This window comes from Oryzias latipes, chromosome 10 (assembly GCF_002234675.1).
Source record: "Oryzias latipes chromosome 10, ASM223467v1".
Classification (NCBI taxonomy): Eukaryota; Metazoa; Chordata; class Actinopteri; order Beloniformes; family Adrianichthyidae; genus Oryzias; species Oryzias latipes.
The window spans coordinates 3097360-3114464 of NC_019868.2; the positions used below are offsets into that span (position 1 = coordinate 3097360).

Consider the following 17105-nt stretch of genomic DNA (forward strand, 5'->3'; position numbering starts at 1 on the left):
CTTTAACTAATTAAAGCACTAAACATGTATTTTTGCTGTTAATAATCCTTATTCAGGCTCCATTTATTGGCAATAAACAAGTTTAAAAACATTTCACATGTAATATAGCTTAAAGACCCACTCTGACCATCTGTTGATCTATGTTCAAAGTGTTTCCAGTGGTCTCTTAATTATGATTGTGCTGTTTTTGGCCATAATCTAATAACTTGGATCGTATTTTAGAACTATGTTTGTGCAAAGCGGCAGTCGTTCATTTGAAATTCACCTCTGAGTTGTTTATTTCACATTAACCCTTTGTTTACTCTCCTGATAGCTTACAGCCCCTCACATACCCAACCTAACATGAGGTGTCTGTAACAAACATGTGGAGCAATATCAGATCCATCCAGACGTACAGTTTGGATCCAGATTCCAGCTCAGACGAGGAAAACAAGGTAATTCATGGACCCATGACCCTCGTGAGACAGGCTACTTTTACCCTACTGATGATGTGTTGCTGCAATGGTAATCCTAATGTTGGCACTAAATTAAATTAAACAAATAATCAAAGAGCCAAACGTTTTACTGACTGGTTTTGCTGCCATGCTGGCAGTTGGTGTAGCCGGACTTGACTCTGCTGCCGCGGGAGTATGATGCACGTGGATCAGAACGGAGCAGGAAGCTCGCCCAGCATCTTCTCTACATAACAACAAATAAGCTCTTTTTCAAACTGCATTTTTTTATCTGCTCCTGATTCACAGCAATTTGAATAAAGAAATAGTCAGAAATGCAGTTTATATCTTAATTTTCTTTATCATTAGAAAAATGCCCAAGAACATGTTAAAAACACCAAAAGCACGGTTTCCACCTGAGTGGGTCTTTAAACTCAACTTTAACTGTTGCAGCAAATTTAACAATTAGAATATACAATAAACGAATAATTGAACAATTTTACAGTTAATTTGTTTTTTTAAAAGCACTTTTATATCTGTAATGAATTTTTTATTTATTTACTGTATATATTTTTCTGCATTAATAAAATATTGCATACACGGCAATATAGTTGCATTAATTTCAGCTCACGTTTGGTATTTTTAGTTTTCTTGGGAAATACTTTGAAAAATAATTTGCATTTGAATTTTTTCATTTGAGCTGTTATATTGTTAGTAGATTAAGCGTTTAGAGTACCAATTTACCCTACTAACAGTATTTTAAGGCTCGTGTTGATGTGTTTTCTTTCAATTTTCCAACATTTTCAGTGAATTTGCCATTGGAAATGTATCTTAGTCTTTTAAATATTAATTTTTTTGGTTTATTTTTAAGCAGTAAAAATACTGACTGTAGATATATTAGCATTCATGTTGATTTGGGATTTATCAATAATACCAATCTTAAAGACATAAGTTACATTTTTGCCTGTTAAGGTCACAAGTTTAGTTTTATTTAATTATTTGGATCTTTAGCTTGTTTTTAAACCGTTTTTCTTCATGGCTGCATTTGAAGAGGGTTTTTTCAGACACAGAAGAACATTGGGTGCAGTTTGAAAGAAGCTTTTTTTATCCAGGCTGGACTTAGAGGAATAATGCCAGTTAGAAGATAAGATCTTTTTTATGTGGTGAAGTGGCAGCTGCATGTCTCACTGTTTCAGAGGCCGTTAGTGTGTCATTTCTGAACAAGCATCTCACCTCTGGCTGATCCTGAGGAGTTGTTGCTTAAAGTGCTGGCCCTGAAAGTGAGAAGTAAAGTGTCACTTCCATTCATCATTCAGTTTAGAGACTTTGGAGCTCATACTGCTGCTCGTGCAGCTCTGAGAGTAAACGCCACGGAGGAGGAGACACTGCAAACACCAAGCGCCTGGACCTGGATCTGAACCAGCATCCAGGTCCAGACATGAAGACAGTTACAAACTGTAACTCACTGGATGAATGCACAGTACTGAAATCTGCTGAAGACGTCCTCTATCATTCCATCCCTACAACGTTTGACTCTGTGGTTGAATTATTTTAGATTCAACATTGGATTAGTGTCTCCAGGTTATTTAAAAAAAAGAAAAAAAAGAAGAAGAAGTGGACTTGTTTGTTTTTAACCACGCATTACTTTTACTTTCTACCAACATTTCTTGGTTCTGATCTTTTGTTGGCTTTGTTGGTGAATTTTAATATCCATCCATCCCACCCCATGTTGGTCCATCCATCATCTAATAATCCATCCATCCATCCATTCACCCCTGTCTGTCCGTCAATCAATCCATCCCTCATTTGAGAATCCAACACTATGTCTGTCCATCCTCCATTAATCCACCCATCCATCCATCCAATCAACCCTCTGTCTATCCATCTATTATCCATCCATCCTCTAATAACCCGTCCATCCATCAATCCATCCACCCCTCTGTCTGTCTGTCCATCCATCATCCATTCTTTTACACCTCCCTGTCCATCCATCATCTATCCATCCATCTCTTCACTCCTCTGTCTGTCTGTCCATCCATCTACCATTCATCTATTCTGTTCTCTATTAATCCCTCTATCCAATCACCCTACTGTCCATCCATCCATCCTCTATTAACCCATTCACCTCTCTGTCTGTCCATTCATCCATCATCTTCATCCATAATTATCCATCTATCTGTTTCTCCTGGGCGTCTCCTCAGCTAATTTCTGCCTGTTGTATCTGTGGTTTAAACCCCTCATTAACCAGAAACCTTGTGGTTGTAGGTTTCTCTCTTTGGAACATAAAGTTCAAAAGCTTCAAGCCCTTCACTCTGGGGAGGAGCTCATTTCTAATCTGGAGGTGCAGTCCATGTTTTTCTGGCGTGTTTTTGAACTGTTCTCATGTGTCTTCTTTCTAAAATGTGTGACTCAATTACACGCCCATCATTAACTGAAGTACCCACCTGTCTTTGCGGTTCCTCTCTGGTGTATTTCTGGGTGGAGTCGGCGGAGCTGACTGTTGGCTGCAGTAACGCCTCCCTCCATTGGGGGCAGTAGAGACAGGTGAGGAGCCCCAGTAAATTTCATTAGACACCATCTCCACCCCCGGTCCTCGGGGAGAACCTGAAGGTGGAGATCCAGAGAGTCTGCTACTGTCCAGACTGTCAGAACGAAACGACTGAGAGGACAACACCGGTCTCTGATCCGAGCGCACAGGTGAGGAGGAAGAGGGGGACGAAGAGGGTGGAGACATGGAGACCACAGCCCTGCGGTTCAGCCGAGGGGGAACGGGGGGCAGTGACCCAAGACTGTCACACAGAGAGAGGCTGCGGCTGGGCCGGGTCCTGCCCGCCTGCCTTTGTCTCTGGCTGTGGTTGGGTGTGGCCTCAGAGGCTTGGCTGTTCTCAGCTGTGGGCGTGTCTGAGCTCACGTCCTCCAACACGGTGAGGCAAATTGACTCTTGGGACTGTCTCTTGTCTGGGGGCGGGGCAGGGTCCGGTGACGGGCAAAAGTTGACCGGCACAGTCCTGCTGCGGTTGAAAACAGTCCTGGGCTTGGGAACCGGCTTCACCGGCTGTCTGCTGGTGTCAGGGTCGTCTGACATGGAGGAAAGGTCCGGTGTTGAACTTTTGCTCAGTCCGGCTGAGTTTCGTGAAGCCGTGGTGGACCAGCCCGACTCCGTCATGGACTGACAGCGACCACGTGGGTTATCCGTCTTCTGTCTCTGGATGAGGTGGACCAGACGCAGGATCCTCTTCCTGTGTCCTGTGGCCGTTACACCCAGACTGATCAAGGCGTCATGGTCCAGGTGCGTGAAGTCTCTAGCCAACAACAAACTGGCTCTCTTAAAGGAGTCCAGGTACCTGCAGAGATGACAGCAGACGTCAGAAGATGTGCCTTTAAATAAAAACATGCATGTCTGTACCTGAAGGGATTAGAAAATACAGCGTAAACAGAGTGAAACTCCCATAACACCATGTCTGTTTGGGGTTGACTTTTGAGAGTGTCTGATGTCTTTGTTAGCTTCTTCAACCTCCAGTTGTTCCAGATGTTTACAAACATCTCCTGTTCCATGCTCACCTCTCCAGATGGATCGCGGCCAGAAGCGTCTCAACCGGCGTGCTTCCATCCAGTGAAGCCATGACAACCACGGAGTCTGGATAAGGATTCGTCCCCTCCGCCAGCCGCATACGCTTTGGCCATCCCTGACCTACAGCAGCAGTAGAGGAGAGGAGTCCATCTGAGGAAGACAGCACAGTCAGGCGTGGGATCTTTGCTCATCCATCATCATTCTTTGTTGCTGCAGGAACAGTCCTCCTCTCAGGGACACGCTCGCCCCTCAGCTCCAGGTTGTGCATTGTGGTACCGCCATGGTAACTCCCAACTTCAGTTCTGTATATTTTACCTTATAACCAAAAAAAAAGATAGTATCTTCCTTTAAACACCGAAAAGAGCAGTGAGAAGAACAACTGCTGAAGGAGAGGGATTGTCTGCTGCAACAGTCAGCTAATAAAGCACTAAGCCCACACTTTCCATTCCCAAAACGGAAGCAATGTTGCAGTTCCTCAAGAGCCCAGTAGAGGCTGGTTTCAGAAGGGAGCACAGAGGATAAGAAGCAAAGATCTTCAGCCGAGGCTCAGACAGTCAGAGGAGAGTCTACGTTTCAGTCAGAGCTCACTCAACGCCAAGTCTTTCCTGGAGGCTCTCACAACACATAACAGAGAAAAAGGCTAGAGGACGGAGCAGTAGTCCATTTATAACCAGCACAAACACACACACAGGATGCAGGGAGTGTCTACAGCAGAGATGTGCTGCATCCAGCTGCAGGGTGGGAGGGCTTTCAAGGAAAAACTGAGTAGAAAGTAAAAAAAAAAAAAAAAAAAAAAAAAAAAAAAAAAAAGAAGTTGGTGTGCTCCATTCTGATGCTATCTGCTATCTGTAAATGTACGGAGCACCAAACATCAGCTCATCAAGGACAAAGGTTCCATCTGTCTGCAGGTCCAGACCTCATCCAAAGGAGGACAAACCTCTTTCATGATCAGGGTTCTCATACTCCGACCAGAACCAGTCGAGTTCCACAGAAAACCATCAGCTGACGTCAGCAGGAAAACAGGAAGTGAAGAGACAGCGTTTGTATCACCACGTCAGAAGGTCCATCAGGAGGATCTGCAGCCTGAGGGGAGGGGCTTAAGCACCTTCCAGATCCTCTCAGTTTATGAACCCAGGTACCCATAATGCACAGCAGGATCATCTGTGCATTGTTATTATTATTATTATTATTATTATTATTATTATGAAAATGATCTCCATCCATTCGCTGAATCCCTTGCAGTAGCCCAGAGTGGAGGCGGGAAACACCCTTAACATGTCGCCAGTCTGTTGCAAGTGTCACACACACACTTAAGAGGCAACGACAACTTAGAGGTAGCAATTAACTTCTGAAGCATGTTTTTGGACTGTGGGAGTTCCCGTAGAAAGCCCACACATATAGGAGGAGAGCATGAAAATGATAGTGATGTTTTGTTCTCACAAGCAACAAAAGTGCATGTTGCCAGTTTCTGTCTTCTCAGTCAAAACAGTGAATGTGAAACAAAATGAAATAGTTTTATGCGAGACTGCAGAAACAATCCAACTAAGAATTTGATGTTGTCCTCCCCCCTCTAATCCATGTATGTTTTCAAATGATTTAAGAAAAAAAGCAGCTTTTTTATTGTTTTGGACAGCTACGACAGAACTTCAAAGGTTCTGAGACAACCAAACAGATTAACGGATCATTTTCTCTTTATCTAAACATTTTCAAAATAAAAGCAGCTCTGGTTGCTCTACAGGCTAATATTTAGCTCCTGAAAACAGGGCAAAGGCAGGTTTATGTGTAAACATTTACTACACAAGTGTTCATCACAATTAAAAGGGTAAATTAAAAGCTTATGGACAAAATTTAAATAAAAACACTCAAATCTATTTAATTAAAAGAACAATTTAAAACAAGAAATGAAAGAAGAGCTGAGACGAGACTTTCAGCTGTCACACACGAATCAAAAAGGAACAGCTTTTAGTCTGGACTTGAACACTGTCATCACAGGGAACGTCCAAGATGATAAAACTGAGTCTTCACCGTGTTTAGTCCTGACCACACAGCAGCAAAACGTCTGTCCCTAAACTTCTTAGAGCTCCAGCTGGTTCATGAGGAACCAACGTGTCTGAGATGTGCTTTGGTGCACAACTATGGAGCAACCATGTAGCAACCATGGAGCAGCCTTGTTGCAACCTTGGAGCAACCTTGGAGCAGCCTAGGAGCAGCCTAGGAGCAACCTTGTCACGACCATGAAGCAACCATGGAGCAGCCTTGGAGCAACCTTGGAGCAACCTTGGAGCAGCCTTGGAGCAACTGTGGAGCAGCCTAGGAGCAACCTTGGAGCAACCTTGGAGCAGCCTTGGAGCAACCTCGGAGCAACCTTGGAGCAACCTTGTCACGACCATGAAGCAACCATGGAGCAGCCTTGGAGCAACCTTGGAGCAACCATGTAGCAGCCTTGGAGCAACCTTGGAGCAACCATGTAGCAGCCTTGGAGCAACCTTGGAGCAACCATGTAGCAGCCTTGGAGCAACCTTGGAGCAGCCTTGGAGCAACTGTGGAGCAGCCTAGGAGCAACCTTGGAGCAACCATGGAGCAGCCTTGGAGCAACCTTGGAGCAGCCTTGGTGCAACTGTGGAGCAGCCTAGGAGCAACCTTGGAGCAACCATGGAGCAGCCTTGGAGCAGCCTCGGAACAACCTTGGAGCAACCTTGTCACGACCATGAAGCAACCATGGAGCAGCCTTGGAGCAACCTTGGAGCAACCATGTAGCAGCCTTGGAGCAACCTTGGAGCAACCATGTAGCAGCCTTGGAGCAACCTTGGAGCAGCCCAGGGGTTGACATAGCCCAGAAATTTGCACTGGCCCACAGGGCCAGTAGTTTTTGAAAGTTACTGGCCCGACACCGCGCACAGCGAAACCCGCCGCTCCGCAGGTGCTTGCAACTTTAGGGGGGTCCGGGGGCATGCCCCCCCGGAAACTTTTAATATGGTGCAATTTGGTGCATTCTGGTGACATCACTTATTTCTACACTTTTCAATGACTGAAAATAGACCATATCAAACTTAAATCTGCTCTAGTCTGTTTCAGATGTTTTGAAGAGAGCACTGCAGTGTAGTAGGTAACACTAGTTCAGAAGTTTTCATGGTGCTTTTAACGGCAAATATCGCAATAAATCATAAACCTTAAATGTGTTAAAACAATCTAATGGCAGCTTGAACCATTTAACGAATCAAATAAATCCCTTAATGCATTTGACCAATCGGATGGACGCCTTCACATTGTTGACCAATCAGATGGAGCCCTGTTATGTTAGATGTTTGTAACCTATGTCAACGTGGGTCATTTGGAGTATAATTTTTAAACTGGGAATGGTTATTTGGTTATTTTGCTGTTTGTTTATATACCGCAAATTATATCGTTATCGCAATTTTAATCTCTGATATCGCATATCGCGAGTTTTCCCCATATTGTGCAGGTCTAACTGAGATCATTCAGCTAACTAGAAATACTTACTGCTTACAGTGTTGTAAAGAAAAACAAAATTAAGTAGTTTAACATTCTACTGCATTTGAGTCTGAGATTCAGGTATTTGGAGTTGCCTTTGATTCTTTGACATTCAGCTTAAAGCTTAGTGGATACAGTTTCATCTTCAATGCATTCATTAAATATCTTGCTGTCCATACTACTAATTATACCCATTACTCCATCTAACATATTCCTTTCTATTCCTGCCATGTCTTCCACATCTCTGACATGCTTCAGTCTCTCTTCAGTGACGGTGTCGGATTTATAATCAAATGTAATAATAACCCACTGGCTTGTGCCTTCGTTGTTGCTGTTTAACATTGTTTTGTATTGAATTGTTACATTCAATAAAGTTTGAAAAAAAAAAGTAGTGAGCGCGTGCCGCGTGGTGCTCGGCAGTGAAAGCCGCGCGCGCGCGCAGGCGGGAGAGAAGGAGAAGTGATCGAAGGTTTCCCATAGAAACCCTTGAAGTCTGAACACAGGACTAGCAGAAAAAACTAAATCATGAAGACGAGGTAAATCTACACGTTTTCGCAAAATTTACTTTATTGAAAAAGGTGAAGAATGTATAAACCATTAGATATTTTAGTGGCCCGAGCGGACAAGTGAAAAGTAAAGTCTTGTGGTCCGCACTGCTCGAAAAACAGGACCGGGCCAGCGGACAAATGGCTATGTCGAGCCCTGCAGCCTTGGAGCAACCGTGGAGCAGCCTAGGAGCAACCTCGGAGCAACCTTGGAGCAACCTTGTCACGACCATGAAGCAACCATGGAGCAGCCTTGGAGCAACCTTGGAGCAACCTTGGAGCAACCTTGTCACGACCATGAAGCAACCATGGAGCAGCCTTGGAGCAACCTTGGAGCAACCATGTAGCAGCCTTGGAGCAACCTTGGAGCAGCCTTGGAGCAACCGTGGAGCAGCCTAGGAGCAACCTCGGAACAGCCTCGGAGCAACCATGGAGCAAACGTGGAGCAACTTTGTGCAACCTTGGAGCAACCATGAAACAACCATGAAGAGACCATAGAGCAACCTTGAAGCAACCATTGAGCAACCTTGGAGCAACCATGGAGCAACCATGAAGCAACCATGGAGCAGCCTAGGAAAAACCTTGGAGCAACATTGGAGCAGCCTTGGAGCAACATTGGAGCAGCCTTGGAGCAACCATGGAGTAACCATGGAGCAGCCTTGTCTCAACCTTGGAGCAACCTTGTCGCAACCATGGAATAACCATGGAGCAGCCTTGTCTCAACCTTGGAGCAACCTTGTCGCAACCATGGAGCAGCCTTGGAGCAACATTGGAGCAACCTTGTCGCAACCATGGAGCAGCCTTGGAGCAACCTTGGAGCAGCCTTGGAGCAACCATGGAGCAGCCTTGGAGCAACCATGGAGCAACCTTGGAGCAACCATGGAGCAACCTTGGAGCAACCATGGAGCTGCCTTGGAGCAACCATGGAGTAACCATGGAGCAACCTTGAAGCAACCATTGAGCAACCTTGGAGCAACCATGAAGCAACCATGAAGCAACCATGGAGCAGCCTAGGAGAAACCTTTGAGCAGCCTTGGAGCAACCTTGGAGCAACCATGAAGCAACCATGAAGCAACCATGAAGCAACCATGGAGCAGCCTAGGAGAAACCTTTGAGCAGCCTTGGAGCAACATTGGAGCAGCCTTGGAGCAACCTGGACTAACCATGGAGCAGCCTTGTCGCAACCATGGAGCGGCCTTGGAGCAACCTTGGAGCAGCCTAGGAGCAACCTTGGAGCAGCATAGGAGCAACCTTGGAGCAACCTTAAAGCAACCTTGGAGCAACCTTGTCACGACCATGAAGCAACCATGGAGCAGCCTTGGAGCAACCTTGGAGCAGCCTTGGAGCAACCGTGGAGCAGCCTAGGAGCAACCTTGGAGCAACCATGGAGCAACCATGGAGCAGCCTTGGAGCAACCATGGAGCAGCTTTGGAGCAACCATGTAGCAGCCTTGGAGCAACCTTGGAGCAGCCTTGGAGCAGCCTAGGAGCAACTTTGTCAGGACCATGAAGCAACCATGGAGCAGCCTTGGAGCAACCTTGGAGCAACCTTGGAGCAACCATGTAGCAGCCTTGGAGCAACCTTGGAGCAGCCTTGGAGCAACCGTGGAGCAGCCTAGGAGCAACCTTGGAACAACCTTGGAGCAGCTTTGGAGCAACCATGGAGTAACCATGGAGCAGCCTTGGAGCAACCTTGGAGCAACCTTGGAGCAGCCTTGGAGCAACCGTGGAGCAGCCTAGGAGCAACCATGGAGCAACCTTGGAGCAGCTTTGGAGCAACCATGGAGTAACCATGGAGCAGCCTTGGAGCAACCTTGGAGCAACCTTGGAGCAGCCTTGGAGCAACCTTGGAGCAGCCTCGGAGCAACCATGGAGCAACCGTGGAGCAACCTTGTGCAACCTTGGAGCAACCATGAAACAACCATGAAGAGACCATAGAGCAACCTTGAAGCAACCATTGAGCAACCTTGGAGCAACCATGGAGCAACCATGAAGCAACCATGGAGGAGCCTAGGAAAAACCTTGGAGCAACATTGGAGCAGCCTTGGAGCAGCCTTGGAGCAACATTGGAGCAGCCTTGGAGCAACCATGGAGCAGCCTTGGAGCAACCATGGAGCAACCATGGAGCAACCTTGGAGCAACCATGGACCAGCCTTGGAGCAACCATGGAGCAGCCTTGGAGCAACCATGGAGCAACCTTGGAGCAACAATGGAGCTGCCTTGGAGCAACCATGGAGTAACCATGGAGCAACCTAGAAGCAACCATTGAGCAACCTTGGAGCAACCATGAAGCAACCATGAAGCAACCATGGAGCAGCCTAGGAGAAACCTTTGAGCAGCCTTGGAGCAACATTGGAGCAGCCTTGGAGCAACCTGGACTAACCATGGAGCAGCCTTGTCGCAACCTTGGGGCAGCCTTGGAGCAACCTTGGAGCAGCCTAGGAGCAACCTTGGAGCAGCATAGGAGCAACCTTGGAGCAACCATGAAGCAACCATGAAGCAACCACTAACCAACCATGGAGCAGCCTAGGAGAAACCTTTGAGCAGCCTTGGAGCAACATTGGAGCAGCCTTGGAGCAACCTGGACTAACCATGGAGCAGCCTTGTCGCAACCATGGAGCAGCCTAGGAGCAACCTTGGAGCAGCCTAGGAGCAACCTTGGAGCAGCCTAGGAGCAACCTTGGAGCAGCCTAGGAGCAACCTTGGAGCAACCATGAACCAACCATGAAGCAACCATGAACCAACCATGGAGCAGCCTAGGAGAAACCTTTGAGCAACCTTAAAGCAACCTTGGAGCAACCTTGGAGCAACCTTGTCACGACCATGAAGCAACCATGGAGCAGCCTTGGAGCAACCTTGGAGCAACCATGTAGCAGCCTTGGAGCAACCTTGGAGCAGCCTTGGAGCAACCGTGGAGCAGCCTAGGAGCAACCGTGGAGCAGCCTAGGAGCAACCTTGGAGCAACCATGGAGCAACCATGGAGCAGCCTTGGAGCAACCATGGAGCAGCCTAGGAGCAACCTTGGAGCAACCATGGAGCAACCCTGGAGCTGCCTTGGAGCAACCATGGAGTAACCATGGAGCAACCTTGAAGCAACCATTGAGCAACCTTGGAGCAACCATGAAGCAACCATGAAGCAACCATGAAGCAACCATGGAGAAGCCTAGGAGAAACCTTTGAGCAGCCTTGGAGCAACATTGGAGCAGCCTTGGAGCAACCTGGACTAACCATGGAGCAGCCTTGTCGCAACCTTGGGGCAGCCTTGGAGCAACCTTGGAGCAGCCTTGGAGCAACCTTGGAGCAGCCTAGGAGCAACCTTGGAGCAGCATAGGAGCAACCTTGGAGCAACCATGAAGCAACCATGAAGCAACCATGAAGCAACCATGAACCAACCATGGAGCAGCCTAGGAGAAACCTTTGAGCAGCCTTGGAGCAACATTGGAGCAGCCTTGGAGCAACCTGGACTAACCATGGAGCAGCCTTGTCGCAACCATGGAGCAGCCTTGGAGCAACCTTGGAGCAGCCTAGGAGCAACCTTGGAGCAGCCTAGGAGCAACCTTGGAGCAGCATAGGAGCAACCTTGGAGCAGCATAGGAGCAACCTTGGAGCAACCTTTAAGCAACCTTGGAGCAACCTTGTCACGACCATGAAGCAACTATGGAGCAGCCTTGGAGCAACCTTGGAGCAACCATGTAGCAGCCTTGGAGCAACCTTGGAGCAGCCTTGGAGCAACCATGGAGCAGCCTTGGAGCAACCTTGGAGCAACCATGTAGCAGCCTTGGAGCAACCTTGGAGCAGCCTTGGAGCAACCATGGAGCAACCATGGAGCAGCCTTGGAGCAACCATGGAGCAGCCTAGGAGCAGCACGTCTCTCCAGGTCTTTCATTCTAGAATGAAATGCTTTGATTTTTGGTGATGCTTTTAAGGAGCTAAATGCTGGTGATGTTATAGATTTAATCTGACTGTTAATGTTCCATTCAGAATCTGGGATTATTATTATTTATAACAATCTTTCTGACTTTGTTTCTAGTCGTAACTTTAGGACCATTTCAGTTTCAGATTGGATTTGTAGGAATCTGAAGAAAACAAGAATAAAGATGGTCATCATTACTGTGCTGACTAGCATCCATGCGATTAACAGAGCTTCAGGATGCTTTCTTGGATCTCTATTTGACTTTTGGTTCATAAAATGAGAAAATTTATTTTTAAAATTGAACATCTTCATCCACGGTCTTCATCGGTGTCTCATACCCCGTGCAGAGTGTTGGGATTCACAGCTGCACTGAAGTTCGGATGTTGCTGCTTCTTTCTTTCAATGATCGCAGCATCTTCTGACTCCGCAGTTCTTTCCTTTTTTCCTCCAGAACAAGGAGAACAATGGACCGGGACGATTCTGAGCACGCTCAGCGTGACAGAGAACAGGCAACATAAAGCGGTTTTGGAAACCAGACTGATGAAGCCACTTGGATGAGAGCTGAAACATTTCAAGAGAGAAGATTTGAAGTCCAGACTTGAAGACGTCACCTGGATGGAGGAGAACCTCCACTGACATGCTGCCGCAAGACTATGAGAGGACAGCTAGGAGAATCCAGAGATGATGTCATCAGGACACCAATGACATCATCACTGTAACGGTTTCCTGTAGCAGAAGGAGAAACAAAGTTTGGACACGCACATGCACACTTACGCGCACACACCCACACTCACACACACAGACTGACACATTCAGACGTCAATGCTGTCCAGCAGGACGCAGCGGAGGAAGTGAGTCACAGCAGCTTCCTCCAACAGACTTCTGTTTTTCTGATCCTAGATCAGCCCCCGTTCAGTTCTGGGACCAGAACAAAGCCTCGCACACAGAAAATGTGCACGTTTTTATGCACACTCTGGTATTTATGGAGGAAGACTGAGGGTGTGAGAAGGTCATTCATCAAGCTCCAAATGAAGGCAACAGATGAGAATTATTGCACTTAGATTCTTCATCTCTTCTTCGTCTTCATTCAACAGTTTCTGCTCCGTTTTAGAATCCAGAACTTTGCAGAACCGAGACACAAAATAAAACAGGTTTCATTTTTGAGCATGTCTGATGAGAATCATTTAAGCAAAGAACAAAAATCAAAGCGCTGCGCTTACAACAACAATCAGAACTCAACAAAGGTTCTCAACCTGTCAGAACTTTCTGATCGGGTCTGAGAAATAGCAGAGGAGAGTCTGGAGAGCTTTTCAGGGAGGCAGGAAGTCAGGGAGCAAGGCAAGGAAACGCAGCGGGAGGATACGGACACTCCCATCCCACTTCCACCCCACTTCCACCTCCAAACACACGCCAACACCAAAGACGGGGGCCCCAACCAGGAGCCCAGAAACAACAGTCAACAACTGATGACCCAAACTGAAGCCACAGACTCTCAGGCAGAACTCAAACTCACCGCTGAAGTCCAAAAAGGCCCTCGGTTCCGAGCTGGTGTTTAACGACAGGATGCAGCCTCTTCACTGATCCATTTTTCAAAATAAAAGCCAAACATTGCCAGCATTCCTTCTGAGCTCTCCGCTGAACCAGAAACACCCGAACCCATCATCAGCCGGCCTTGGTCTTCCCTCCCCCACCTCACCTCTTCACCCCCGTATGTCTCTGACCTGTTCTTGTAATCAGCTCTGTGAATCTGAAAACACAGGATGCAGACGTCCCTCACGTCGCACACAGGAAACGCACACAGAACCATCAGGACGTCCTCCTCTGCAGCTGGACCCCACTGCTCACACCCTCCAGGACCAGACCAGCAGAACTGGAGGAGCTCCAGCCGAATAACAACCAGAACTAAATACACTTGAACTCCAATTGATTTCTTCAAAATAGATTAAAGTCTTATTATTGTTGGGTTTTGTGGGCTGGTCTGTTGTGGACAGGCTCCACCCACCTCATGACGAAGCAGGTGTGAGTGATGCAGGTTAAAATAGATCAGCCTGTCAGGAAAAAGATACAAATGGCAGTCCCGTTTCCTGACAGCGGATCAGAACCGGCGCTCCTCCTAGTCTGAGGTGTCCAGGTTCGGTTGTCACAGCAGTCACTCTTCCTGCAAATTCTGAAAGGAGTCTTCCTCCTCGTTCAGCCCCTCCTTCATGTCCCAGAACACTGAGCGCACCCTTCCTCCCCTCCTCGCTCCTCTGCCTCTCCCTCAGCTCCTCACATTCCTTCTCCGTCCTCATCCCCATGTCCCGATGTTTCTACAGGCAAAGGTCTCGACAGCCTCTTCAGGCAGAGCTGTGAGGACGGGGACTGTGCAGCCGCAGACGTGACAGAGCGGAGGACAACCAGCAGCAGACGTGTCTGTTCTTGCTGCTGCGCTGAGCTCACGCCCCCAAGACGGGAGATAAACACAACAGAAACAAAGGTGAAGACCAGCCTTGTATCTTAGCGCTTCACAGGTCAGAGGTCAGGATCTGAAACAAACATTACATTCCTGAAAAAGTGGTCAGGTACAACGACAGCACCACAAGCAGCAAGAACCGCAAAAGTCCTCCAAGATTACTTTAAAGTTAGAAACACTGGAAAGGGATCATCGAAAAGGAGGATTATGTGCTGGACCACCTGGGAGGTGATGATCACAGACCAGTGCAGTCCAGTCCAGACCACTGCAGACCAGTCCAGTCCAGTCCAGTACAGTCAAGACCACTGCAAACTAGTACAGTCCAGTCAAGACCACTGCAGACCAGTACAGTCCAGACCACTGCAAACTAGTACAGTCCAGTCCAGACCACTCCAGACCATTACAGTCCAGACCACTGCAAACTAGTACAGTACAGTCCAGACCACCACAGACTAGTACAGTCCAGTACAGACCACCACAGACTAGTACAGTCCAGTACAGACAACCACAGACCAGTCCAGTCCAGTACAGTCAAGACCACTGCAAACTAGTACAGTCCAGTCAAAACCACTGCAGACTAGTACAGTCCAGACCACTGCAAACTAGTACAGTCCAATCCAGACTACTTCAGACCAGTCCAGTACAGTCCAGACCACTGCAAACTAGTACAGTCCAGTCCAGACCACTGCAGACCAGTCCAGTCCAGACCACTGCAGACCAGTCCAGTCCAGTCCAGACCACTGCAGACCAGTACTGAAAAAACACAGACACATATAAAATGTTTGTGAATCACTGAGATCAGGTAGAAACTGATTCTGGATCAGATTTCTCCAGTGGGTCGTACTGGTCGTGTGCTGGTTGTCATGGTTGCCAATCAAAGTGCTGCAGGACTGAATTGGTTCTGAATGCGAGTTGGACTAAAAGAAGCTGAGAGGCCAGAGCGCAGCACGGGAGAACAATGGAGCTGCTCTGTAGTAGAGAACAGACAGCTAATTGTTCCTGCCTGAGGCTGATGGAACACTGGGAGCACTGGGAACGCTGGGAGCGTTGGGAGCAAAGAGCTGGGATCCGGCTCCTGAATGTTCTGACAGCAGAGCGTGTGAGCGGGCCCCTCAGGTGCTTCCTGTTTGTCTGGGTTTGTTTCCAACCTCCTCATTAAAAGTTTGCCTTCAGTCCGTTTTATTCTTTAAAACCTTCTGCCAACCGGGTCCGCTTCATCAGGACCAAAACTGATAGTGAAGACCACCATCCCGGTCCCGGCTCAGCATGATCCTGATGTTTATGCAAAGACGCGTGCTCTTCAAGGGGCTAGAGGTCTGACCTATGATCCCATGAGCTGAGAACAGAACCATGACCCAGGATTGTGATTGGACAAGGCATCTGTCTGTCAAAGACAGAACCAACAAAAACAAAGCAGCTAAACAGAAAGCTCATATAACACAGAGGCGTTGTTGATAACTGTTACACTGAGGCTCCGCCCACACCTGAGGCAAATTGACTGACAGCTATCCATGATTTCTGGATCAGAAACTGAGAGGAGGTTACTCCAGCACCGCAGACGCAGCGCCTCACTTCCTCTTACTGCTCCTTTACAGACAAGTGTGTCACTGTGATGTCACTCTGCAGGGGTTGCAGGTTTGAAACCAGCAGCTCATGCACCTTCAGACCTTGACAGCAGAAGCTGCTCTCACTCTGGTTTTGATTCTGATGCATTTAGGACACTACCGATGAAGACGAGAGCATCCCTGATGAAGAGCACCTGTTTACAGCACAGGGCAGGGTGAGGGCAGGTCTCACAAACCTGCAGTCCAGTTCTGGTTCTGAGTGATCACATAGAACAAGCAGCTCATGGATGTTCCACCCTAGTCTGTCAGCTGAAGACACTACCTGCAGCTGCAGAAAACAGAGCCAGAACCATAGCAAGCAAACAGCCAGAACCTGAACAGAATCCAAGACCAGCTGTGCGGCAGCCGGTGGATTTTTGGATCATCTGAGTCCGTCTGCCTCAGAATAGCTCACTCTGACTCACACCTGTAGGCGCCCATGCGTCAGGCTGCCACCGGGGGCTCGAACCCGGGTCTGCTGAGTAGCCTGCAGACCCGGTTTCGAGTCACCGAGCAGAGCCGGGGACAGTCTGGCCTGATCCCGTGGGACTCCCGACTTTCGCAGAACCAAATCTCCGCTTGAGGGGAAACAGATTGAAAACGTCTCACCTCGGGTTTGGGTCGCTTCCAGAACCCTTTCGGGCCAGCCCGGGTCCCTGCTGGGCTGTCAGAGGCGTCGGTCCCGGCGAAAGAGCCGGTGCGGTCCGGGGAGGCTGTGGGTGAGACTGGGAGGTCTGGGAGGAAACTCCGGTCTGAGCGGGAACAAAACAGACAAGACCACTACCGCTACAACTTCCGCCCGCCTTCATAATAAGAGACAGGCACCCAAAAGACTTCCGGTAAAACTTTTTTGTCCCACACTAAGATAAAAATAATATGTCAAAAATTCCTTTAAAAATGTGCGTCTGTATGACAAAGCTGGTGGGAAAAAAATAATTTGATCATTGTTTTTTTAAAGGCTTGACATTTCTGGAGTTTCCATTGTTGAGGATACATCTGGATCAAAACTGTACGTCTGGATAAATATTGCTCACCATTTTTGTTGCACAGATAATGTTAGGTAGGGGCTGTGAAAGGCTGTAAGGTAGTAGGAGAGCG

General features: G+C 47.8%; 1 protein-coding gene across 2 annotated transcripts in view; it reads right to left on the reverse strand.

Moving 5' to 3' along the window:
- The window catches only part of arap3 (ArfGAP with RhoGAP domain, ankyrin repeat and PH domain 3), a 34916-nt gene extending 18147 nt beyond the window's left edge, over nucleotides 1-16769 (reverse strand). The window contains exons 1-4 of one of the 2 annotated variants that reach the window (XM_020701772.2): nucleotides 16617-16769; nucleotides 3993-4152; nucleotides 2876-3775; nucleotides 1665-1705 (exon numbers count right to left, since the gene is read on the reverse strand). In XM_020701772.2, the coding sequence (XP_020557431.1) occupies nucleotides 1665-1705; nucleotides 2876-3775; nucleotides 3993-4102 (1051 nt within the window). In that variant the 5' untranslated portion in view covers nucleotides 4103-4152; nucleotides 16617-16769. The remainder of the gene's footprint in view (nucleotides 1-1664; nucleotides 1706-2875; nucleotides 3776-3992; nucleotides 4153-16616) is intronic. The other variant, XM_011473148.3, reaches the window with a different exon arrangement.
- Nucleotides 16770-17105: the final 336 nt, after the last annotated feature.